The sequence below is a fragment of the Mesoplodon mirus genome (genome assembly GCF_964341445.2).
Source record: "Mesoplodon mirus genome assembly, chromosome: 6".
Lineage (NCBI taxonomy): Eukaryota > Metazoa > Chordata > Mammalia > Artiodactyla > Ziphiidae > Mesoplodon > Mesoplodon mirus.
In genome coordinates, this window is record NC_138982.1 from 101,928,189 (window position 1) to 101,955,572 (window position 27,384).

At 35.8% G+C, this 27,384-nt stretch overlaps 1 protein-coding gene across 4 annotated transcripts in view; it reads right to left on the reverse strand.

Annotated features, from left to right (window-relative positions):
• The window catches only part of EPHA6 (EPH receptor A6), a gene marked incomplete at its 5' end in the record, with an annotated part of 845,284 nt that overhangs the window by 226,793 nt on the left and 591,107 nt on the right, over positions 1 to 27,384 (reverse strand). For all 4 annotated transcript variants that reach the window (XM_082625310.1, XM_082625308.1, XM_082625309.1 and 1 more), the window contains 3 exons: positions 20,062 to 20,187; positions 23,926 to 23,996; positions 26,734 to 26,842. In XM_082625310.1, the coding sequence (XP_082481436.1) occupies positions 20,062 to 20,187; positions 23,926 to 23,996; positions 26,734 to 26,842 (306 nt within the window). The remainder of the gene's footprint in view (positions 1 to 20,061; positions 20,188 to 23,925; positions 23,997 to 26,733; positions 26,843 to 27,384) is intronic.

Consider the following 27,384-nt stretch of genomic DNA (forward strand, 5'->3'; position numbering starts at 1 on the left):
TCCAGGAAGAAGATATAACAATTGTAAATATTTATGCACCCAATATTGGAGCACCTCAATATATAAGGCAAATACTAACAGCCATAAAAGGGAAAATCGACAGTAACACACCCATAGTAGGGGACTTTAACACCCCACTTTCACCAATGGACAGATCATCCAAAATGAAAATAAATAAGGAAACACAAGCTTTAAATGATACATTAAAAAAGATGGAATTAATTGATATTTATAGGACATTCCATCCAAAAACAACAGAATACACATTTCTCTCAAGTGCTCATGGAACATTCTCCAGGATAGATCATATCTTGGGTCACAAATCAAGCCTTGGTAAATTTAAGAAAATTGAAATTGTATCAAGTATCTTTTCTGACCACAACGCTATGAGACTAGATATCAATTACAGGAAAAGATCTGTAAAAAATACAAACACATGGAGGGTAAACAATACACTACTTAATAATGAAGTGATCACTGAAGAAATCAAAGAGGAACTCAAAAAATACCTAAAAATAAATGACAATGGAGACACGACGACCCAAAACCTACGGGATGCAGCAAAAGCAGTTCTAAGAGAGAAGTTTATAGCAATACAATCCTACCTTAAGAAACAGGAAACATCTCGAATAAACCTAACGTTGCATCTAAAGCAACTAGAGAAAGAAGAACAAAAATACCACAAAGTTAGCAGAAGGAAAGATATCATAATGATCAGATCAGAAATAAATGAAAAAGAAATGAAGGAAATGATAGCAAAGATCAATAAAACTAAAAGCTGGTTCTTTGAGAAGATAAGCAAAATTGATAAACCATTAGCCAGACTCATCAAGAAAAAAAGGGAGAAGACTCAAATAAATAGAATTGGAAATGAAAAAGGAGAAAAAACAACTGACACTGGAGAAATACAAACGATCATGAGAGATTACTACAAGCAGCTATATGCCAATAAAATGGACAACCTGGAAGAAATGGACAAATTCTTAGGAATGCACAACCTGCCAAGACTGAATCAGGAAGAAATAGAAAATATGAACAGACCAATCACAAGCAATGAAATTGAAACTGTGATTAAAAATCTTCCAACAAACAAAAGCCCAGGACCAGATGGCTTCACAGGCGAATTCTATCAAACATTTAGAGAAGAGGTAACACCTATCCTTCTCAAACTCTTCCAAAATATAACAGAGGGAGGAATACTCCCAAACTCATTCTATGAGGCCACCATCACCCTGATACCAAAACCAGACAAGGATGTCACAAACAAAGCAAACTACAGGCCAATATCACTGATGAACACAGTAACAAAAATCCTCAACAAAATACCAGCAAACAGAATCCAACAGCACATTAAAGGGATCATACACCATGATCAAGTGGAGTTTATTCCACGAATGCAAGGATTCTTCAATATACGCAAATCAATCAACGTGATACACCATATTAACAAATTGAAAGAGTAAAATCATATGATCATCTCAATAGATGCAGAGAAAGATTTCGACAAAATTCAACACCCATTTATGATAAAAACCTTGCAGAAAGTAGGCATAGAGGGAACTTTCTTCAACATAATAAAGGCCATATATGACAAACCCACAGCCAACATCGTCCTCAATGGTGAAAAGCTGAAGGCATTTCCACTAAGATCAGGAACAAGACAAGGTTGCCCACTCTCACCACTCTAATTCAACATAATTTTGGAAGTTTTAGCCACAGCAATCAGAGAAGAAAAGGAAATAAAAGGAATCGAAATCAGAAAAGAAGAAGTAAAGCTGTCACTGTTTGCAGATGACATGATACTATACATAGAGAATCCTAAAGATGCTACCAGAAAACTACTAGAGCTAATCAATGAATTTGGTAATGTAGCAGGATACAAAGTTAATGCACAGAAATCTCTGGCATTCCTATATACTAATGATGAAAAATCTTAAAGTGAAATCAAAAAGCACTCCCTTTTACCATTGCAACAAAATGAATAAAATATCTAGGAATAAACATACCTAAGGAGACAAAAGACCTCTATGCTGAAAATTATAAGACACTGATGAAAGAAATTAAAGATGATACAAACAGATGGAGAGATATACCATGTTCTTGGATTGGAAGAATCAACATTTTGAAAATGACTCTACTACCCAAAGCAATCCACAGATTCAATGCAATCCCTATCAAACTACCACTGACATTTTGCACAGAACTAGAACAAAAAATTTCACAATTTGTATGGAAACACAAAAGACCCTGAATAGCCAAAGCAATCTCGAGAACGAAAAATGGAGCTGGAGGAATCAGGCTCCCTGACTTCAGACTATACTACAAAGCTACACTAATCAAGACAGTATGGTACTTGGCACAAAAACAGAAAGATAGATCAATGGAAAAGGATAGAACGCCCAGAGACAAACCCACACACATATGGTCACCTTATCTTCGATAAAGGAGGCAGGAATGTACAGTGGAGAATGGACAGCCTCTTCAATAAGTGGTGCTTGGAAAACTGGACAGGTACATGTAAAAGTATGAAATTAGAACACTCCCTAACACCATACACAAAAATAAGCTCAAAATGGATTAAAGACCTAAATGTAAGGCCAGAAACTATCAAACTCTCAGAGGAAAACATAGGCAGAACACTGTATGACACAAATCACAGCAAGATTCTTTTTGACCCAACCTCCTAGAGAAATGGAAATAAAAACAAAAATAAACAAATGGGACCTAATGAAACCTCAAAGCTTTTGCACAGCAAAGGAAACCATAAAGAACACCAAAAGACAACCCTCAGAATGGGAGAAAATATTTGCAAATGAAGCAATTGACAAAGGATTAATCTCCAAAATTTACAAGCATCTCTTGGAGCTCAATAACAGAAAAACAAACAACCCAATCCAAAAATGGGCAGAAGACCTAAATAGACATTTCTCCAAAGAAGATATACAGATTGCCAACAAACACATGAAAGAATGCTCAACATCATTAATCATTAGAGAAATGTAAATCAAAACTACAATGAGGTATCATCTCACATCGGTCAGAATGGCCATCACCAAAAAATCTAGGAACAATAAATGCTGGAGAGGGTGTGGAGAAAAGGGAACACTCTTGCACTTCTGGTGGGAATGTGAGTTGGTACTGCCACTATGGAGAACAGTATGGAGGTTTCTTAAAAAACTACAAATAGAACTACCATATGACCCAGCAATCCCACTACTGGGCATATACCCTGAGAAAACCATAATTCAAAAAGAGTCATGTACCAAAATGTTCATTGCAGCTCTATTTACAATAGCCCAGAGATGGAAACAACCTAAGTGTCTATCATCCAATGAATGGATAAAGAAGATGTGGCACATATATACAACGGAATATTACTCAGCCATAAAAAGAAACGAAATTGAGTTATTTGTAGTGAGGTGGATGGACCTAGAGTCTGTCATACAGAGTGAAGTAAGTCAGAAAGAGAAAGACAAATACTGTATGCTAACACATATAAATGGAATCTAAGAAAAAAAAATGTCATGAAGAACCTAGGGATAAGATGTGAGTAAAGTCACAGACCTACTAGAGAATGGGCTTGAGGATATGGGGAGGGGGAGAGAGAGTCCCATACAGGAAAAATCCAAGGAGAAACGCCAAGACACATACTAATCAAAATATCAAAAATTAAACAAAGAAAAAATATTAAAAGCAGCAAGGGAAAAACAACAAATAACACACAAGGGAATCCCCATAAGGTTAACAGCTGATCTTTCAGCAGAAACCCTACAAGTGAGAAGGGAGTGGCAGGGCATATTTAAAGTGATGAAAGGGAAAAACCTACAACCAAGATTACTTTACCAAGCAAGGATATCATTCATATTCGATGGAGAAATTAAAATCTTTACAGACAAGCAAAAGCTAAGAGATTTCAGCACCACCAAACCAGCTTTACAACAAATGCTAAAGGAATTTCTCTAGGTAGGAAATACAAGAGAAGGAAAAGACCTACAATAACAACTCTAAAACAATTCAGAAAATGGTAATAAGAACATACACATCGATAACTACCTAAAATGTAAATGGATTAAATGCTCCAACCAAAATACATGGACTGGCTAAATGGATACAAAAACAAGAACCGTACATATGCGGCCTACAAGAGACCCACTTCAGACTTAGGGACACATACAGACTGAAAGTGAGGGGATGGAAAAAGATATTCCATGCAAATGGAAATCAAAAGAAAGCTGGAGTAGCAATTCTCATATCAGACAACACAGACTTTAAAACAAAGACTATTACAAGAGACAAAGAAGGACACTACATAATGATCAAGGGATCAATCCAAGAAGAAGATAAAACAATTGTAAATATTTATGCACCCAACATAGGAGCACCTCAATACCTAAGGCAAATACTAATAGTCATGAAAGGAGAAATCGACAGTAACACAATCATACTAAGGGACTTTAACACCTCACTTTCACAAATGAACAGATCACCCAAAATGAAAATATATAAAGAAACACAAGCTTTAAATGATACATTAAACAAGATGGACTTAATTGACATTGATAGGACATTCCATCCAAAAACAACAGAATACACTTTCTCCTCAAGTGCTCATGGAACATTCTCCAGGATAGATCATATCTTGGGTCACAAATCAAGCCTTAGTAAATTTAAGAAAATTGAAATCGTATCAAGTATCTTTTCTGACAACAACATTATGAGACTAGATATCAATTACAGGAAAAACTCTGTAAAAAATACAAACACATGGAGGCTAAACAATACACTACTTAATAATCAAGAGATCACTGAAGAAATCACAGAGGAAATAAAAAAATATATAGAAACAAATGACAATGGAAACACGATGACACAAAACCTATGGGATGTAGGAAAAGCAGTTCTAAGAGAGTAGTTTATACAATACAATCCTACCTTAAGGAATAAGAAACATCTCAAATAAACAACCTAACCTTACATCTAAAGCAATTATAGGAAGAACAAACAAAACCTAAAGTTAGTAGAAGGAAAGAAATCATAAAGATCAAATCAGAAATAAATGAAAAAGAAATGAAGGAAACGATAGCAAAGATCAATAAAACTAAAAGCTGGTTCTTTGAGAAGATAAACAAAATTGATAAACCATTAGCCAGACTCATCAAGAAAAAAAGGGAGAAGACTCAAATCAATAGAATTAGAAAGGATAAAGGAGAAGTAACAACTGACACTGGTGAAATACAAAGGATCATGAGAGATTACTACAAGCAACTCTATGCCAATAAAATGGACAACCTGGAAGAAATGGACAAATTCTTAGAAAAGCACAACCTTTTGAGACTGAACCAGGAAGAAATAGAAAATATAAACAGAACAATCACAAGCAATGAAATTGAGACTGTGATTAAAAATCTTCCAACAAACAAAAGCCCAGGAACAGATGGATTCACAGACGAATTCTATCAAATGTTTAGAGAATAGCTAAGACCTATCCTTCTGAAACTCTTGCAAAATAAAGAAGAGGGAGGAACACACCCAAACTCATGCTACGAGGCCAGCATCACCCTGATTCAAAAACCAGACAAAAATGTCACAAAGAAAGAAAACTACAGGCCAATATCACTGATGACGTGGATGCAAAAATTCTAAACAAAATAGTAGCAAACAGAGACCAACAGCACATTAAAAGGATCATACACCATGATCAAATGGGGTTTATCCCAGAAATGCAAGGATTCTTCAATATATGCAAATCAATCAATGTGATACACCATATTAACAAATTGAAGGATAAAAATCATATGATCATGCCAATAGATGCAGGAAAAGCTTCTGACAAAATTCAGCACCAATTTATGATAAAAACCCTCCAGAAAGTAGGCATAGAGGGAACTTACCTCAACATAATAAAGGCCATGTATGACAAACCAACAGCCAACATCGTTCACAATAGTGAAATACTGAAACCATTTCCACTAAGATCAGGAATAAGACAAGGTTGCCCACTCTCACCACTAGTATTCGACATAGTTTTGGAACTTTTAGCCATAGCAATCAGAGAAGAAAAAGAAATAAAAGTAATCTAAATCAGAAACGAAGGAGTAAAGCGGTCACTGTTTGCAGATGACATGATACTATACATAGAGAATCCTAAAGGTGCTACCAGAAAATGAAAAGAGCTAATCAACGAATCTGGTAAACTAGCAGGATACAAAGTTAATGCACAGAAATCTCTTGCATTCCTATACACTAATGATGAAAAATCTGAAAGAGAAATCAAGAAACACTCCCATTTACCATTGCAAGAAAAAGAATAAAATACCTAGTAATAAACCTACTTAAGGAGACAAATGACCTGTATGCAGAAAACTATAAGATGCTGATGAAAGAAATTAAAGATGATACAAACAGATGGAGAGATATACCATATTCTTGGATTGGAAGAATCAATGTTGTGAAAATGACTCTACTACCCAAAGCAATCTACAGATTCAATGCAATCCCTATTAAACTACCATTGGCATTTTTCACAGAACTAGAAGAAAAATTTCACAATTTGTATGGAAACACAAAAGACCCCGAATAACCAAAGCAATCTTGAGAAAGAAAACGGAGCTGGAGGTATCATGCTCCCTGACCTCAGACTATACTACAAAGCTACAGTAATCAAGACAGTATGGTTCTGGCACAAAAAGAGAAATATAGATCAATGGAACAGGATAAAAAGCCCAGAGATAAATCCACGCACCTATGGCCACCTTATTTTTGATAAAGGAGGCAAGAATATACAATGGAGAAAAGATAACCCATTCAATAAGAGGTGCTGGGAAAACTGGACAGGTACATGTAAAAGAATGAAAGTAGAATACTCCCTAACACCATACACAAAAATAAACTCAAAATGGATTATAGACCTAAATGTAAGGCCAGACACTCTCAAACTCTTAGAGGAAAACATTCGCAAGAACACGCCATGACACAAATCACAGCAAGATCCTTTTTGACCCACCTCCTAGAGAAATGGAAATAAAAGCAAAAATAAACAAATGAGACCTAATGAAGTTTAAAAGCTTTGCACAGCAAAGGAGAACATAAACAAGACAAAAAGACAACCCTCAGAATGGGAGAAAATATTTGCAAATGAAGCAACTGACAAAGGATTAAAGGATTAAACTCCAAAATTTACAAGCAGCTCATGCAGCTCAATATCAAAAAACAAACAACCCAATCCAAAAATGGGAAAAGACCTAAATAGACATTTCTCCAAAGAAGATATACAGATTACCAAAAAACACATGAAAGGATGGTCAACATCACTAATCATTAGAGAAATGCAAATCAAAACTACAATGAGGTATCACCTCACACCAGTCAGAATGGCCATCTTCAAAATATCTAGAAACAATAAATGCTGGAGAGGGTGTGGAGAAAATGGAACCCTCTTGCACTGTTGCTGGGAATGTAAATTGATACAGCCAGTATGGAGAACAGTATGGAGGTTCCTTAAAAAACTAAAAATAGAACTACCATATGACCCAGCAATCCCACTAGTGGGCATAGACTCTAAGAAAACCGTAATTCAAAAACAGTCACGAACCACAATGCTCATTGCAGCTCTATTTACAATAGCCAGGACATTGAAGCAACCTACGTGTCCATCGACAGGTGAATGGATAAAGATGTGGTGCATATATTCAATGGAATACTACTCAGCCATAAAAAGAAACAAAATTGAGTTATTTGTAGTGAGGTGGATGGACCTAGAGTCTGTCATACAGAGTGAAGTAAGTCAGAAATAGAAAAACAAATGCCGTACACTAACACATATATACGGAGTCTAAGAAAAAGAGAAAAAAAAATGGTTCTGAAGAACCTAGGGGCAGGACAGGAATAAAGACGCAGATGTAGAGAATGGACTTGAGGACAGGGGGAGGGGGAAGGGTAAGCTGGGACCAAGTGAGAGCATGGCATGGACATATATACACTACCAAATGTAAAACTGATAGCTAGTGGGAAGCAGCTGCATAGCACAGGGAGATCATATGGGTGCTTTGTGACCACCTAGAGAGGTGGGATAAGGAGGGTGGGCGGGAGATGCAAGAGGGAGGAGATATGGGGATATATGTATATGTATAGCTGATTCACTTTGTTATAAAGCAGAAACTAACACACCATTGTAAAGCAACTATACTCCAATAAAGATGTTAAAAAAAAGTTATCTGTAATAAAGTAGTGGTTAATAAGAGCATGGGCTTGAAACCAGAGTACTCTGTGGCTGAATATGGCTTTATTATGTATAAGATGGTTCATTCTGACCAAATAATTTAATCTAAGTCTTAATTTCCTTGCTTGTAAAATGGACATATATAATTTTTGTGAGTTTTAGCATTGTGAGGAGTGAAAGAGATGACAAGTAAAACCTGTCTCAAGCTTATAAACTTTAGTAACTCTTGCTTATTATTAATATCAAAGAGAGATTACCTTCCTGATAGGATAAAGCAAAGGAGGAAAACATGATAGATTCTGGCAGGAACAGAGTATTAGAGGTTTCCATTTAAATAAAGATCTGCATTAGACTAAATGGAAAGCCCATATGCTTCAAGTTCTAAACAATCCTTACATAACACACTTTCCCATCCTGTGTTTATTTATTCCACCATGAAAGCAATAAATGAGGGGCTAAAAATGATCATAAATTCCTGCCTTGTTGCTGTTTCCACCTTTCAAAAAGTTATTAGGAACTGTTACTTTGATTTAGTTCTGAATAAAGCCCTTTGAAGTATGAAGTTGGGAGAAACTTAACATTTTAATTTTAAGATACCTAACAGCCTAGGAAAAAAGCCTTGTCCATAATTGTAGATGTTAAACTTCAGGGTGGCAGTTTAAAAAATTGTCTACAGATTGATTACAAATTCATGTTCAGAGATTCTATAAAGAGTGAGGGATAGGTATCTATAAAATAAAGGATTCCAACAATGCAAACACAATTATCCTAAAAAAGAAAAAAATTAGAAAGTGTACTAAATAACTGCAGCACAGGGAGCTCTGAGCTTAGTTATTATAAAGACACACAGCTAAATTGTAAGGCAGAAAAACTCAGGGATGACACTGGAAAGGACGATAATTGTACTGCCTAATCTAATTGAGATGGAGAACGACCTGGATAGTTTAGGAAAATTCACCTGTATAAACCTGATGAAATTTAATAGGAATATTTATAAAGTGGGACTATGAGAAAAGATGTAAGTTTGGATAGATAGACAATATATATGGTTTATATAGATATACATTGTGGCCATATAAATAAAATATAGCCCAGCATCATAAGGTCAATTGAACAAGTGTAGAAATAGGCCTGGCTTAAAAGCAACTAATTTGAGAAAGACCACTGGGGATAAGCTGGTAGTAAACTGTCCCTATGCCAACAGTGTGTGGCAACTCTTCAAAAAGCAAATGCAAACTCAGGCTGCATTAATTGAGGCCTAGAAGGAATGGTGCTAGCCCTGGTTTCTGCACTGATTAGAAAATATTTGGAATATTGAGCTCAATTCTGAAAAGATTTAGAGAAAAACTCTAGTTCTCCAGAGGAAGGTTATCAGAATGACGAAGTATCCAGAAAGCATGTCAGATGGAAATGCTTGAAAGGTTTAGACAATTTAGGCAAGAAAGGGAAGATTTATGAGGTTCACATGCTCTCTTCAAATATTTGAAGGGCCATGGAGTAGTGCAGAAGAAGGCTTAGGTTTACTTTGTATAAGTTCAATTTTGCAGAACCAGTACCAGTGTGTAGTGTTTTAAGATTATATACAGGGCTATAAGGAAGCATACTGTTACTCACAAAGATTCTCGATTTATTGGAACTGCTCCTAAGGAAGGGAATAGTCTTCCTGGTGAGGTAGTGAACATTTTCACTGGCAGTGTTCTGATAAAGGGTGGATGGTTAATTAGACTCTACTTTATCTCATCTGCTTCTCACAACAATTATGAAGTAGAAAGGCATTTTCTTTTTATTTTTATTAGTTGCCCAATAAAAGCAAAAAACATTCCTCTTCTCTTTAATCATTTTATACTTTCTAAGTCATTAAAACCTAAAACTGAAAAGGCACTAACCATTACTAATAGCTAAGAAGCAGGACTAGAGTTATTTCAGGAAAAAGGGAAATCCTAGGCTTTGAAGAGAAATTAGGTATAATAAAGAGCAAGTGTCACCCAACTCTAAAATCTCTTGAAATTGCCCAAAATTGCTCTTCACAATCTCCACACCTCTTATTCTGTCACTTCTCTCTCCCCCTGTCTAAACTGCATTTTCTTCATTTTGGCATTCCTTCTCTTTCAAATGCCATCTCCCTAATGCAATCTGATAGACTGGTTTGCAGTTATCTCCCTAATGCAATCTGATTGACTAGTTTGCAGTTATCTCCAGATTCTTTGAATTTCAGTAGTGATTTATATGTATGTTTTGCTCACTTAAGATGCTGTCTCTTTCTATTTGTCCTTTCTGTCTCCTTTCTACCTTATATATTGGACTTTCCTTACCTTCCCTCTTGAGCCTGAGTTCCTTCTTTATTCATTTTTGTAAACCTCATAGTACGTACTCATAGTTGCTAAATAAGGAAAACATGAATATCATTCATTAGGAATGCAAAGCAAAAATGGTCTTGGAGACAAAATAGTAAATAAACTCGTAATACGTTATTCAAACTAGGCTTGAAAAATAATATTTTTTCAACCATCAGCAATATGGTGGATTGTAAAACATGACTACAAATTCCTCCCACCTCTGTATGCATGCCCCTTCGCAATGTGACTTTGTTGCTCTTCTCATCAAGAGGTAGAATCTGTTTCTTCACTTTGCTACATTTGGGCTGGCCTTGTGACTCACTTTGACCAAGATACAGTATCAGAATTATGTTGTAGGAGTTCAGAGCAAAGGTCTAAAGAGGTCTTACAGCTCTTTTTCTCACCTGCTTGAAACACTACCTTGAGATGTCTAGCCTGTGGGTGGAGGTGAAGCCATATGGAACAGAGATGAATCATCCCTGCTTAGAATCCCCTAGACCAACCACCTGACAACAACATGTTCAGTTGAGCCACCATTATGGGAGTGACCTCACGTGAGACCAAAAGACAAAACCCCCAGCTCCACTTGAGCCCAGCCCAGACTGTTCACCCATAGAATCATGAATAAATGAAACAATTATTATTTGAAGCCATTTAGTTTGGGGATGGGTTGTAACATAGCAACAGATAACCTGGACAGGCTACAAAGACAAAAGCCATTAGTTAAATACACAGACAATTAGACTGAGAACACAAGTATCACTATGGGAACAATCAACTAATTACCTTATGCTAGAAGAACTATAGTGTGACATAAGCAAATCATATAATCATATAATTCACATCTTTCTGTTCACCAACGTAAGAACACACATGGTCTCTCAGGCAGCTTTATTGAGTGTGTGGCACTATTAAATAATTGTAGAACATAAACAACCTTTTACTTCTTTACAAGAGAGAAATTTACAACTGTATCTAATTTTTATATGAACTTATCCCCCAAATATATTTTTAATAAGAGTCTGCCATCTTTAATACATTCGTGTTAAACTTAAAACTCCAAATGAACTTCAAGTTTGGAAGTTTACTATATGAGATAGGTGGACTTCAAAGATGGCCTGCAATGATCCCTGCATCCTGGTATTCATGCCCTTGTGCGACTCCCACTGTGGCTTAGACCTAGTATCATATTTATAGCCAATGTGATAAGGCAAAGTGATGTGATGTCACTTCCATGATTAGGTTACAATAGATTGTGATTTCCATCTTGCTAGGAGACTCTCTTCCTGGGTTTAATGAACTAAGTTACCATGATGGAGAGGTCCACATGGAAGGAATCTGAGAGTGTTCTCCAGCCAACTGGCAATGAGGAATTAAGGCTTTCAGTGCAACAACTCTCAATCTGTCCCTTGATAGAAGCCATATAAATAAGGTTGGAAGTGTATCCTTGACTATTTGAGCCTTCAGATGAGACCACAGCCCTAGCTGACACCTTGATTGCAACCTTATGAACAACCTTGCAGAAGCTAAGCCATGACTGAATTCCTGACCCATAGAAACTGAGATAGTGAATGTTCTTGCTTTAAGTTTTAGGGCAATTTGTCATGTAGCAAGAGATAACTAATATACTATGGTAAGGGATAAAAACTGTTGCTGTTGATGTGTGGGTCTTCTTTTTTCTATTTTGGCTCTTAGCCTTAAGAGAATGTACCATTATTTTAATCTTTTCTTTGTATATAAGATGTATCCAGTCTTCCCCTATCTCTTTGGAGTACTTTTTTGAAAATAGGTGCCAAGTTTCCTTCATTTCATCAAATATTTTAACAATATACAAATTAGAAGAAAAAGCCAAAGGGGAAAAAAGTTTGAAAATTAATCAGTCCCTTGTAAGTTATAAAAATTTTTCAAAATTACCTCATCTGTTATACAAATGCAGTACAAAATAAAATCTCAGTGTAATCTTTTCTGTAAGATTTTCTTTTTCACTATGTGAATGCAAAGGCATATAATAAGTTCTATAATTTTGGTCTAATTCATCAAGTAAATTATTAATATAAAATATTTCAACTACTATAATTCACAACTGTCCTCTATAAATTTGTTCTTTTGTCTTATTTTTATATACTTTGTATATAATATGCATTCAATTTTATATTGTATTGTGTTGTACTTTAAATTCCATATTAGGATTTTTGTTGATAACCAGATAGACATAGTCATTTACAATAATTATTTGGAAATAATTCTATATCCTTTCAGTCATTCATTTATTTACTCATTTGTTTATTTATTTAACAAGTACTTCTCAAACAACTACTGTGATGAGGCAACTTGTAAGATTGAGAAATGTATATGTGAGATAGCAAATGTACACTAAATGGCCCCCCAAAATAAGAGGTAGTGTTGAAATGTAAGTAAAACAAAATTAAAGTCTATTAAAATTGATAAATTAACCTAAGTTCTTAGATGTGCCAGGAATAAATTGATGACTTATTTACAATGATTTTACATTAAGATATTGAAAGAAATTTCTTTTGTTAAACTCATTTCATTGTATGGCTTGTTTAAATAAAAAATAAACACATATATGATTATTATAATCTCACAAGATGTAGGAAAAATTAAGTTTTGAGTTCCTTTAATTAAAAAACAAAAATAAAAAAGAAAAGCATTTGTTGAGATGGGCATAGTTCTTACTGTACTGACAAAAATGAAACTTCATTTTTAATTACTAATTTTCAATGAACTCTGAAAATCATAGGTATCACTCCAGTTACCTAAGCAATTAGCTTTTGAATTCTTCATCAATATGCAATATTTTAATATTTTACACCATAAAATATGTTGAGAGTTGGGCACAGAGTGTCATTCTTCTATCCATATTAACCGAATATAAAAGCTATATCTCTTTTTAACCTAATAGTCATTTCCACCTTTTTACTGAGTGTCTATAGCATGACAGGTCCTCAATATGTGTCATCTCTAACTCTTCCATGAATCCTGCAAAATAACTATTATTATTATGAATCTATTTTATAGATAAAGCAAATTTCCGAAAGATCAGTAAATTGCAGAAGGTCACTGAGTGAATTAGTAGCAAAGCTGTGATTCAAGTCTGCATCGGTGTGCCTTCAGTCTCTGTGTTTTTAATTCATATCATAATGTCCAGGGAGAATGGACTGTGAAATAAAATTCATATTTTATGGCAAAACAAGAAAAATTTAGACAGAAATTCTTCTCTGCCTTCTGGCCTCCTTTCTCCCACCACTGTGCATTGTGTATCTGCATTATCGACCAGACCTCCCTCATGGGCAGAAATACCTGCTCAACCATAAACAGCAACATTCATCTAGCATCAACAAGACAGCTCCTTAAAAGATAACATTACTTCTTGATCTTGTAAGGGGTCACATGACCCACCATGATGACGCTTAGATCTGGATTATGTAAACTTCTCAATAATAAGTAATTTGATCTACAGCCATCTGTGTCAGAAAACTTATATAACTGTGCCTTGACTTCTATCAGGTGGAACAGTTCTCAGAGCTTTCTGAGATGCTCTTCCCAGGTTAAAATCCTCAAATTTGGCTCGAATAAAATTTTCCATTTCTTTGTTAGATTGACTGATTTAATTTTTTGTCGACAGGGTAAAGCTCATCTTTCATTACATGATTTGATATAGAAAGCTATGGAATTCTTGAGTAAAAAGCACAAAGATCTTGCCAGAATCTGTTGTTGATCCTACTTTCAGTCTATTGGTTGGGCAAAGGAGTTTCCTAGAAAAGAAAATGAATCTGACCTCTACCATAAATCCTTTAAGTTGAAAGACAAGGACAAAATTTATATCTGATAAGATCATCTCATCTAAAGATAGAGGAAATGAGCCATAAATTCAAGATACTCTTTGTAAAAAGTAAATTGTGCAACCACATCTGGAATACTGCCTACGTTTCTCATTGTCATGTTGCAAAAAATTATACTATAGCTGTAGAAGAGGAACAAAAATAATAAAGGGGATCAGAAAGTTTAAGATAACTAAAATTAATAGATTCTAAACTACAGAGAAGAGGTTGGCTGAGGGATGGCAGGGGAATTAAGAAAGGCACATAAAGCAAGCATTTTGCTTTGCACATTATCATGTGCAACTATGACCTCAAAGGGGAAAAGCAATAAGGGAATCAAATATTAGGCTGAATAAATCACTGATTTGACACTCACTTTTTATATCCTTTTTGTTGTCCTTTTGACTTTCTTTTACCTGCAGATGATTGCTGAGAAACCAACAGCTAAAAGTTCCTGACTTTTCAAGGAAGAGAAAAAATAATGGTGACAGTAAGCCAGAAGACAAGGCTGATAGTGGAGGTGGTAATGAGTTTTGTATAGATAAAGGGACAGAATATGAATGATGGGGAGATATTATGCATTTCCGTTGAGACTAGGGAAAAGGGAAGGTCAAATATAAGAAGGGTGCCCTATGGGCTTAGAGACATAAGAACGATTTTTTTCAGTGGAATAATGTTTCAAAATTTTAGATACTCTGCAAGTTTTTCATAGAATGGTTTAGGTTCAGTACTACCCTGAAAAAGAAATAGCCTTCCAATGACCTTTTTCAGCCCATGATTAAAATTTAGTTTACTAGTTTTCTCATTATCTCTCAAAATATGTGTAAAATAATGATTCTACCCTAATCTGACTTGGCTCTCTTAGCCTGGGAATTTCTGTTTTACTGTTTGTTTTCCTCTGGCCACAGTATTTCATTTTATGATGCAAAAAGTCAAAGGAGATAGATGATCTTTATCGTCTCCTATGCAACAGAGCTACTCACTTCATTTAAAGGGAAATGTGCATTTTCATGGAAATTCAGGCCTGTATTGATGAACTAAGAAACATAAACTGCCAATATCACACATAATAGTGATATACAAAAGAAAAAAGTCCTAAAAAACACATTTTAAAAAATAGTAAAATTTACACTGAAAGATAGCATATATATTTTAAGAATATACATACAGCCTAGATATTGGATAAATTAAATTTTCCAAGGATTTGTCACATAATATTTGTATGGTTATAAAGTTGAAAATCCCAGGACAAAGGTTGTGGAAGACAGGTTGAATACATAGGTCTTTGGTAAGCATAGTGACTTAATATGAAAAAACTAATTAGCTCAGTGCCTTTTTATAAGTAGATATTAGTCATCTAATAAACATTTTTCAGTGGACATGTTAAGAAATGTCATAGGTTAGGTGTGATATCATTTTCCATGCTCTTTTCTTTCTTTTAATGTGACTATTTTGGGGTTCATTTTTTAATAACACATTTAAGAAATACTTAATGATTATATTATATTTCTCCTAACTGGAAACCTGGAAAGCATTTTTAACTATTTCTTTGCAAAAAAACATGGAGGCCTTGCAGATTTTTCCTCAGCAATGAATTGTGAATCTAGGCATCCTTCTCTATTGCTAATCTCAGTGCCTTAATGGGACCTGATATCTCTCATCCAACAATCATCAAGACTTGATATCTTGCCTCTCTGTCCCATCTTCCCCACAACACTCCCCCTCTGTACAGCATCCACATTTCCCCTTAAGTCCTTTAACTTACACTTCTAAGGGGAACAGGAATATCTCATGCACACAGATAATAAGGAAATGGAATTTGAGAAGAAACAATCAAATGGGTGGGGAAAAAATAAAGAATATGATGCAACCAGAGGAAAGTATTGACAGTAAAAAGTTGAGCAAGTAAACAGTTGTGCAATTATGTTGATGAGGTACAGGGCGGGCTGCCCCAGAAGGTGCCACTTTGGCACGAGGAGTATTTTGAACTGTAGATAATGGAGGCCCAACAGATGCAAGAAGAGCTTTATACCACCCCCTTAACTGCCCAAAACCACTTAGATAGAGGGTCTGGTCCAGGAAGAGAGCTAACATCAAAGATAATTACAAAGACTAAGAGCTAGGTGCCTAAGCTTGCAGGGGGCAGGGGGCAGGCCCTTGAGATCAAATTCATCTGTACCCCATTGTCTCTGTAAGGCTTGGCAAACATTTGCTTACCAAACATTTGCTCTTCCTATCCTCCTATGAATTGTCTTCCTTCCTTCTGAAACCCCAAACCCCACCCCCTTCTTCTCAGCTCAAAATGGCATATAAGCTTCAGTTGCCTGCCTGTCAGTGAGAGCCTCTCATTGTCTTTTGGGGGCTCCTGTAGTACATAATTAGATTTTTTCCTCCTGTTAACATCTTATGCCAATTTAATTAACAGACCAGCCAAAAGACCCTAGAAGGAAAGTTTTTCCTCCCTTACAATGTCATGGATGTTAGAAAACTCTATTAATTCCTTCGTTTGACTGAACAATGTTTTTTTCACACTGCTGCTGAGCTTTAGGAACATGACCTAATGGGGTTAAATAACAAGAGAGTAGTATAGGCCAGGGGCACAAAGAGGGAAGTTATATTAAAATAGCTTTTTCTCATAAAGCATTTTTATTTTTATGATTTTTCTGAAGATAGTAAAAGATCACTTAGCATATTATTTGAAAGCTGAAATAGTCAAAGATGAATAATTATAAAAGGGACACTGATGTTAATCCTATACACCTATACATCTTCTGTCTTTGCCAAAAAAAAAAGGAATCCCATTATGACATACTAGAGTTTAGACAGAGTAGGGAGGCCATGATATTAAAATAGTCCCTTTAATAGTTATGGTTTGCTTTGGCAATATGTCATACTTTTTTTCAGGATAAAATTATATTTTGGTTAAAAAAACCCAAACACTAAAGATAAACTGAATTTATTTGTCTTGCTAACTAAAGAATGTCACTAGCACTAGCCATCCAGCTCTATAAGGACTGAGTTATTAGCCACTGCAGCCACTGACCTTTAATACACCCTGAAAGGAGTTCAGGGCAGAAATCAGGAATGAAGGCACTCTGTGTTCTGGGAAAACTGGCAGAACAAGTCTTCAGCTAGTTAGATACTTTCTGGAGAAATTTTTTTATGAACCTGGATTCTTGTATCTTCCCATACTTAGAAAAGCACTAAAACCATTGACTAAGATATCTGTTCCTCCTCATGACTATGACTAGCTGCAACCTTCTACCGAGTTGTGAGATGTGCGCTTGGTTGCACATATCCCATTTGCCAAATCCCCCCTTACCTCTTTGGAACAGTCTCTCAGAGCTATCTGATAGGCTGTCTCCCAGGGAATAGTCCTCAGTAAGACAATGAATGAACTCAACTCGCAGTTTTTGAATTGTGTAGTTTTTTTTTTTTTCAGTTGACACTTTGCACACCTCAGATACTTGATTTTTCTCTCTCAACAGATTTCAGACATTGGTGTTTAAAATACGCACAAAACTCTACAACAAGAAATACTTCTCCTGTACCTACATGAGTATGGAACAATGCAGTATGAAAGGTCATACCACTGTTTTCTCAGGGGCCAGAGGAAGAAAGCCAAATATAGGGTGCAATAGAATTACTCAACCTCCTCTCTTTTCTATTCCTCTGCTGTCTTAAGAAAAAGAACCACCAGGGCTTCCCTGGTGGCACAGTGGTTGAGAATCTGCCTGCCAATGCAGGGGACACGGGTTCGAGCCCTGGTCTGGGAAGATCCCACATGCCATGGAGCAACTAGACCCGTGAGCCACAATTACTGAGCCTGCGCGTCTGGAGCCTGTGCTCCGCAACAAGAGAGGCCGCGATAGTGAGAGGCCCGCACACCGCGATGAAGAGTGGCCCCCACTTGCCGCAACTAGAGAAAGCCCTCACACAGAAACGAAGACCCAATACAGCCACAAATAAAAATAAATAAATAAAAAATAAAAAAAAGAAAAAGAACCCCCAAACTAAATGAATATAATGCAATCACTCTTTTCAATTATGCCTTTAATGCCTATTGACGTGCTTTATGTTCATCAGAAGAGAATCTGGTTCCATTACAGGTTCTTAATCTTTCTGATAAGACAAGCTCTTTGGCTGTGAGCATCAAGATTTAAGAGTATAGGGCCCTTGTGTCAGCTTTCAGAGGGAAAATAGGCCATGGAGGAGATGAGATGATCCATGGTGCATAAGGAGTGAAATGACATAAGGAAGGGCTCTCTCCAAATTTCCTGGAATTCTCAGTGTAGTGCTAGCTCTCTGTGAAATAGTCAGCTTCTTGGGTGTTGTCACCCAGCGCCTTGAGTTTAGAAGTGCTCTACTGTTTAATGCTCTGTTGTCACTGTCTTGAAATTCTTAATAGTCTTTTTAACAAGGAACTCTACATTTTCATTTTGCACTGGTCCCTGCAAATTATGTAGCCGGTCTTTCTGGTGAAGAAGAGTTTTGAAAAGAAGAAAGCCTTCTGGTGTTTGCAAAGACATGATACCCAGCTGGAATGGTATGTCCTGCTCTCTCTAAAGGATTACACAGATATCCAGCATCTAGAGGAGGACAACACCCCCCTTCAGGATTTAGTCTTCCTTCTCTATTTAGTAGCACATTCCCCTCCCCTTTTTAGCTGCATGCATGGCTGCCCAGTCAGAAATTATATTTCCAAACTCTCTTGCATTTAAGTGTATCCACGTGATTGCATTTGGACCATTGAGATGTGAATAGACATGTTTGCAATTTCAGGTTATTGCCTTAAAGACAAAGCTAATTGTCCTAAAGGCAAAGGCAAAGAGCCCAAACTCTTTCCTTTTCCTCTCATAGACCAAAAGGTAGATGTGCTGGTGACCAGCTTTGACCATTCAGAGGATAACATGCTAGGGGAAGGCAGAGCAAAAGGTAGAAGGAACCTGGGTCCTTTCAAGACCTTCCTCATGAGAGCTCCTCTGCCAGCATGGATTACTCACCTTGGGTCAAGGACTTGCAAGAGGAACACATTTATATTTTGGGGTCTCTTGGCTTGGCCTGTGTCCTAAGTAATGTACAGAATAAATTCTTGGGGGCTGATTCATAATAAATTTGTATTTATCCAGAATAATTGAACAATATAGTGTTCTGAGTATTTGAATATTCTACATATGGAAATTATTAGTTTGTATTAAAGTGATATAAAACTATACTGAACTTAATTTTATACTCAGTGAGTCTCAGAACACTTCTGGATCTTGCAGGACCTCAAGGTCATCACTGTGAATACTAATTATAGTGTATGTCTGTAGACGTTGGGTTTTAAGTAAATCTGTAATAACCTATGACAAACTCCTGAAGTTGCATTTCCAAAATAAATTCCTGAATCACTCTAGTTTCATTGTAATTTATCTCAATACTGAAAGGATGACTACAGGATGTTAAAAATAACTTTTGTGGATTTTCTTATTGTTTGGAAGCTGAATTTGGGCACTTGTAATACTTTTTAAAACAATAACATCATATATACAAAATAATTTTACTTCTCATTTTAAAAAATTTTCAGTGACTAAAACCGCTAAGACTTAAAATAGTATGTTGATAAACCAGTTACAAAACCATTAAGGAATCGTAACTTCAAAAGTGTAGACTTTATGTTTACCTGCCCCAATGACTCTCTCAATGCGTATTCTTGAGGGATCGATCTCCTTTGCAAATTCATGGACTGCTAGGGATGGGTCTTCATATGTATCTGGATCTATGTAAGTTTTAATTCCTGGGAAGTGTACTGCAACAAAATAAAAGACTGAATTAGTTCAAGGGTATTCTAGTAATCACACATCTTGTGAATATTTGAAATGAGGAGTGACGTACTAAAGTAGTCATTCTTTTTTTTAACTGAACTCTAAATGACTCAGAATATTATGTGAGTTTCAGGTGTACAACATAGTGATTCGATATTTTTATACATTACAAAATGATCACCACGATAAGTCTAGCTACCACCTGCCACCATACAAAGCTTTTAAAATTTTATTGACTATGTTTCCTGTACTGTACATTACATACCCATGACTTATTAAATAACTGGAAGTTTGTACCTCTTATCTATCGGAGTATAATTGCTTTACAATGTTGTGTTAGTTTCTGCTGTACAAAGTGAACCAGCCATATGCATACATATATGTGTTTTTGTTTTCTTCAGGAAAATATCCAGAATTGGAATTGTTGGATTGCACAGTACTTCTATTTTTACTTTTTTGAGGAACCTCCATCCTGTTTTTCAAAGTGGCTGTACCAATTTACATTCTTGCCAACAGTGCATGAGGGTTTCCTCTTCTCCACATCCTTGCCAACACTTGTTCTTTGTTGTCTCTTTGATAATAACCATTCTGACATATGTGAGGTGATACCTCATTGTGGGTTTGATTTTCATTTCCTTGATTAGTGATGCTGAGCATCTTTTCATGTGTCTATTGCCCATCTGTATGTCTTCTTTAAAAAAATGTCTATTTAGCTCCTCTGCCCATTTATTAGTCGGGTTGTTTGTTTTTATGATGTAAGCATTCTTGTTACTTCAATTCAATTCTCTTTTCTATTTTTGTCTCCCCCCACCCACTTGCCACCCCATTAAAGCTTTGAATACTTGGACTCAAAATTTTATTTACCTAACTCTTGATGTAAAATAACCTGGTAATTTCAGAGAGTGAGCTGACAAGTTCCATAAGACACATTTTTATTATATTTCTGTAAAAGGTTTAATCAGCTCACTTAGCCACTAGTACCCATATATTTTACATTTGATCTAGCTCAGGTCATGGGGGAAAAAGAGCATAAACCTTCTCCCCCAACCCCCCAAAAAAACAAGTCCCTTAGAGTCCCTCCTGGACCTTTGTACTCTAAGATACTAGGTTTTCCTGAACTCATGTCCCAGTCCTGTGCTCTCTCCCCTTCCAGAAACTCTTAGGCAATAAAGCATAGACTCCATGGCACAGTGACAGGGAGGACCACTACATTATGGAAACGGCCCTGTTCTGTGTTCTTGTAGTTGTTTCCATGGCTAAATTGTACATTGTCCTGGAAAGGACCCACTGTCTACCCTGGAGGGGAGGATAAGAATCAAAGGTCCAAATCTGGTCACTGACCAGATGTAGCTGCTCCTCTTTCTCTGGTGGGTGCTCACAGCCCACAGGCAGTTAGGAAGATGAATAGGGGTGGCTAGAAAATTGGATGTCTGGTTGCATATTAATTTGCAACGTCTTCAGTATGTAAAGTAGTCACAGACTGCCTGTGGATATTCCTCTGTTTTGCTCACTGGTTTCTGTTTTCCACATCAGGTTGCTAGCTCCTGGAGGACAGGAGATCGTTTCTTATACATCTTTGCACCTTTCCAAATACCTTAGGTATAGTTTTATAGGCAATAAACACACAGCAAGCCTTTACTGAATATGAATTAGTAAGGATTAAAAGATCAATGCTAAATTTGTGGCAGAGTAAATTATATCTGGATTTGTTGCTTCTTAGATTTTGAAAACCATACAACACCCTGAATTAAGCATTGCCTAGGTCTCCTTAGAAACATGCTCTTGCAAGAATATCTCAAAAGCAAACAAACAAAAGGCAGTAAAATGAGTTTAGAAGAGGTGATGAAATGCCCATTATTAGCAATAATTTGCTTCATGAGTTCTTCTATGCCTGTTGTCTTCTTTCATTACTTTTTGCCTCCTGTCTTCTAGTACTGGATATGAGAAGATTAGTACTTCCCAAAAGAGCACCAGTAAATCATATTTCTTGATAGATTTGACTGATTCTGAAATGCTATGTTTTTCTTGACTTCTCAAACTCAAGAATTTGACTTTAGATTGGAGGAAACAAGAACAGATCATTTGTACCTCTAGTTCATATTCTTCATGATATTTTTGTAACAGTAGGAGTTGTGATTTCAGATTGAATACTAGAAGCTCAAAGGCTACTATGAGATAATTAGCAGTATCATATTGATAACATTACTTTATGAACAGGTAACAGATGCCATTTATTAACTCATACATGGTTTTAACATTTAACCATTCAATAATTTAAAGTGATATACATTCTACAGAATAAACTGATTAGTTAGTAACACTTTTTTTTTAAACAATATATGTAGTATAGGAAAAAAAAACCCAAACTTAGTTTCAATTTTGAATATCTGGTTACTACTTATTCGTGTCTTCTTAAACATCTGTTTGTTATCTTTCTTCTATTGTACCTGGCTGCCTCAGGTTATTTTCATTGCTTCTTGCTGGGCCCATCTGGTTTAGTTTATGCTAAACTGCTAGTTGGAAAACAGGTAATAAATACCTCAGGAGCATCTTTTTCTTTTGCAGTTCAGTACTGAATTCACTGCAGTGAATCTTAGGGTTGCTCAGCTTAAGTCATTGGTCCAGGTGTCTAGATCCAGGTTTCTGCCTCTGTCTACATTATATTCAGCTCATCCTTTGCCTGGTATCAGCTGTCTCGGCTCTCCCTTCCCTGCCAGGGCAGTAAGCCTCAAACTCTTTGTGAAAAGAACCACCTAGGAGAGTTTCCTGGAAATGCTTATGTCTTAGCCCTACCCTGGACCTTCTGAGTCTGAACTTTGGTGAGTAAGGGTGAAACATTCTAATGCAGCTTGTCCTCAGACCTCTCTCTGAGAAATCACATGAGCCTTAAAAATAGCCCTAAAGCATCCCTCTAGTTTTTAATTTCTTCACTTAAATCCTTTCTGTTAGCTGGAGGGTAATATAGATTGAAAAGTCCCTTATAACTTGAGCTCAATTTGAAATAGAAGATGAGTTTAAATAGTTAAACAACTTGCCTCACATATTATCTCTATACTGTGGTTAATTAGAGAACATCCCTTTCTTGTTAATTCAGCATCTCATGCCAGAGAATCTGTCTTGACAAAGTAGTTTGCAATTTGGAGGTGGAGGTGAAGGTGGGTGTTGGGGAGGAGATGGTGGCAATTATCAAACCAACTATAGTGGCAATTATAGCTTGCTTGGGAAGAGATCCTTCAAATGAATATAACCTTGTAGTCAGCTCAAGGATTTCATACATATTCTAAGAGTTAAAGAGCTGATTTTCTTTTTTAGCGTTAATGAATTGTAAATTGATTTGTTATATGTTAAATGACAGTCCCTGTAAGAGGGAATAATAATTCCTTAATATTTCTATGGCTAATGCTCTACTAAATAAAACCAACTAATGTTTTGGAGCCATTGTGAATGGTAAATAACTAGATATAATCAGTCATCTTGTATTTTTAGCATATTCAGTCTGTTGTGTTTTCCAGCAAGCAGAATTAGGAAAAAGGTAATATCATTTAATGAGAAGCAGGTGCAATTTCCACCAGCAAACCTAGAAACCAGATGAAAAGTCTTAATGCTGAAAGGTTGGAACTGAATTTCTTTGGCTTTCACAATTCATGGATACATGTTTAAAATGAACTCTTGAAGTGCTGGAACAGTAGAAAATCATGGAAGACAGTCACTGAACTACTTACAATGCCCATTCTGTAAGTCCTTTCTTCTCTTCTCTTCTGACTTCATTTTGGCCTTTATATACCATTGACATCTTTAAAAAAGGTAAACAGAATCTTATTTTAGTAATTATGCTGGATAAGAACCAATATTAATTAAAATACTTATCACCCATAGGCAAAAGTTATCATAAAGACCACTTTTAAGAACATATTTATAACCTGTGAAAATACACCATAGAAGGTTTTTTTTTAATACATCAAAATTAGCCCCAGATAGGAATAAAATACTCTCAAGTGGATCGATTGATCTAAATGATAGGAAGCTTAGAAAATATTTAATAACAAGCAGTAACCATCATGTCTTTCCTTATATGGTCTCTAATAGCTAGAGTCGATGAAATGCATTAAAAGTCACAATGGAAAAATTGTTTTTGATTCAGAATCTCAGAAATTTAGACAACTGTCTTCCAGTTTCAGTGCTAAACTGCATTTTTTTTTAATATTAGAAATGTGGTGGAGGCATGTTCTGTTCTTTCTCAGAAGAATCACGCTCTGAAGAACAGGCAGGTGCTTTCTCCTATGACTTCTTCAACATGAAAAATTCGGCAACATCCATATTATCTGGCAGCTCATCAAGTTGCTAATTCCAAATGGTTAAACAGAATACATCTGTGGTGCACAACCCAATCTTTCAGTGTGAATTTGGTCTCAGATCCTATGACAAATTGCATATTTATTCAGATACGTCTTACAATTTTCATAGAATAATTTCCAGTGAATGCTTCCCTAGCATAGTGCTTAAGAGATGCTCCAGAATGAATTATTTTATCTTATGTAATTGAACTTGTTTTTTTCCAGTATGTAGAATGTTAAGGCAGTTTCTGATGTCACATAAATTGGCAAACATGGAAATTGTACTAAATTATTTTCAACTTTCAATTTTTTTGGTTATTATTAAATCTTTTTAAAAATGGTATTCAAATTCTGCTTCAGGAATCCCAAATAAAGATAACAGTCGAGCCCAACTCTCAGGTTTATTAGGCCAATTTTATTTAGCCTACAATGACTGTAAAGTCTTCTTTTGTCATATTTATGTGTAAAGGCAGTATTTTCTGATATTTTAATGAAATGTTTTTCTACATGTGTATGTGCTATTTAAATCACTGTTTGCTGAAATACTTTATGAGGAAATAAGGCCTTAGCTCATATTCTACAAATACATAAAATATAACTTAAAAATCAGAACCAATTTTGCTACATGTTGAATCACTATTAAATAAAATAGAATTTGAATCAATTTCCATTATGAATTTAGAGGCATTCTTTAAAATTGACAATAAATATGACACTGCTATTAAAATGAACTCTGAGACACTATTAATTGCAAGAGTCATGCTATGTCTATTTATACACCTGAAAATTTTAAGTGAACATAGGGGTAAATGTGCCCCTTTTACAATTAATTTCATAAGGAAGTCACCATTTCAACTTAACCACATTAGAATATCCTTGTGTTTCTTTGTTCCTTGATAAATCCTATCAAGTAGATTTGTTATAACTAAATCTGATACACTCTTAACAGGTAGCAGTTACATTTCCTCAGGGACCCACACTTGATAAGTGCCTAAGTAATTGTCAATTTATTGATCTATACTTCTAGTCTGCTGTCAAAATTTCAGATAATATTTTTTCATATATGCATATCCTCTATAAGTCTGTAATGATTTTTAACAAAATACTGGTATGTAAGAGTTTTAAAAATGAATAAAACAAAGGGTGTTCATAGTTTGCTGAACTACTGGCTCTGAAGGTAATTTCTGTGCATCATCAAATAATCAGGGTTTCCCAGGAGAGCTGGTGTACTTCAGCTGGAGTCAGTAAGGATGTGTATTGTTTCACTGGCATTCTTATTACAGTTTTAAAGCATGACACTGATATTTTGCTGTATCAGGAAAACTCTCAAGGTATTTTGTGTCACTATTGATAATCTGGATGGAATATTTTCCCCTTGTAGGAGTGAAAATATGATCTGAAGACTTCACAATTTCTGACAAAAGTCTGGGCCAAATATCAAGGGCTCAATAAGAAATGACACTTATTCTTTTAAATAATTTCATACACATTATCTTCATTCACATCTCTGCATTGTCAGTAACTGGCTCATGGAAACAATCTAATATGTTTAAAAATCAATAAAGCATTTTAATGCTTTGTGATACCAAACTGTGTAAAAATAGAAATCTAAGGTTTAGATGGATGAAGCACTTTGACAAGCTAGTTGGGATTCAAGTCCAGGTCTTTTGCTACATTAAATTTATTGTTATTTTAATTTTTCATCCATATTACTCTTAGGCGGAAAAATAACTTGATTTATACAACCATTAATATAGTTCTAATATAGATCCTTTCAATATTTAATGGATAGAATAAAACATTTCTATAATATTAAGTTTATAAAGCACTTTACATATATTGTTCAGTTTCTCTGTTTAATTATTTTTTTTCCAAGCAAAATCCCTTTAATGGTATAATTTGCTTGCAGTAAAGGAAAAACCCAGGCGTAACTTATTAAGTAGGATGTTATCACTCATTGTTTTCAAAGTGTTTTTATCAAGTCTTCAGTTGCTTCCATATTCAGGGAACTGTTGACACAGAGAACTTGCCATGGTGGTTCTATTGCCACATAGAGTTCACTGTCAGAGTGGAATCTGCCTTGACCCCCTTTTCTCACACGTATACTTTGTTAAGTTTAAAAGCCCTTGAACACACAGTGTATAAGAAGAATGGCTATTCACAAATCTTGGAAATACTCTGGTATAATTCAGTTACCTGCCAGTGATTAAGAAGAACAAAGTAAGAATGACGAGGAGAGTGAATCCTCCCACGGCCGCGGTGGCTATCACGAGAATCTGCCCCTGCTCTGCTGCCATGTCGGAAGCTGAAACACAGGTACGATATTAACATTTCCCTGGGTGACGTTTCACTACCAAATTGTTTCACAACTTAGCATATGCTTGAAAATATGGTAATGCATACCAAAAAATCCCACATTTGCCCTTTATTTGGCACACAAGATGCAAACCCCAAATGAGGGCTGAAGACTGAAGTCATAACCCACCACATAACCCTTTCTTCTTTTTTGCAAAAATACCAAGAAAGCAGATGGATTCCTAGTACCCCTCATTTTAAGATTAAGTAGGTTTTGCAAAATTAAATCAGCAGACTCACTAAAGGATTTTGTTTATATAATTGCTAAATTATTTACTTGAACACTTTTGCCAACTGTTGGGCTACACCCTGCAGGCCTGCAAACCTTGTAATTGCCCAGCTGAGAGACCAAAGAAAGAGCCAGAAGACAGTGACAGAGACAGCGACGGTTTACTGGTTAGGGATTCTTACAAGTCTGTAAGTCCTGGAGCGACAGCCCATCGTGGACAGCAAAGAGCAGGCAGGACACAGTAGCAGTCTTCACTATAGAGG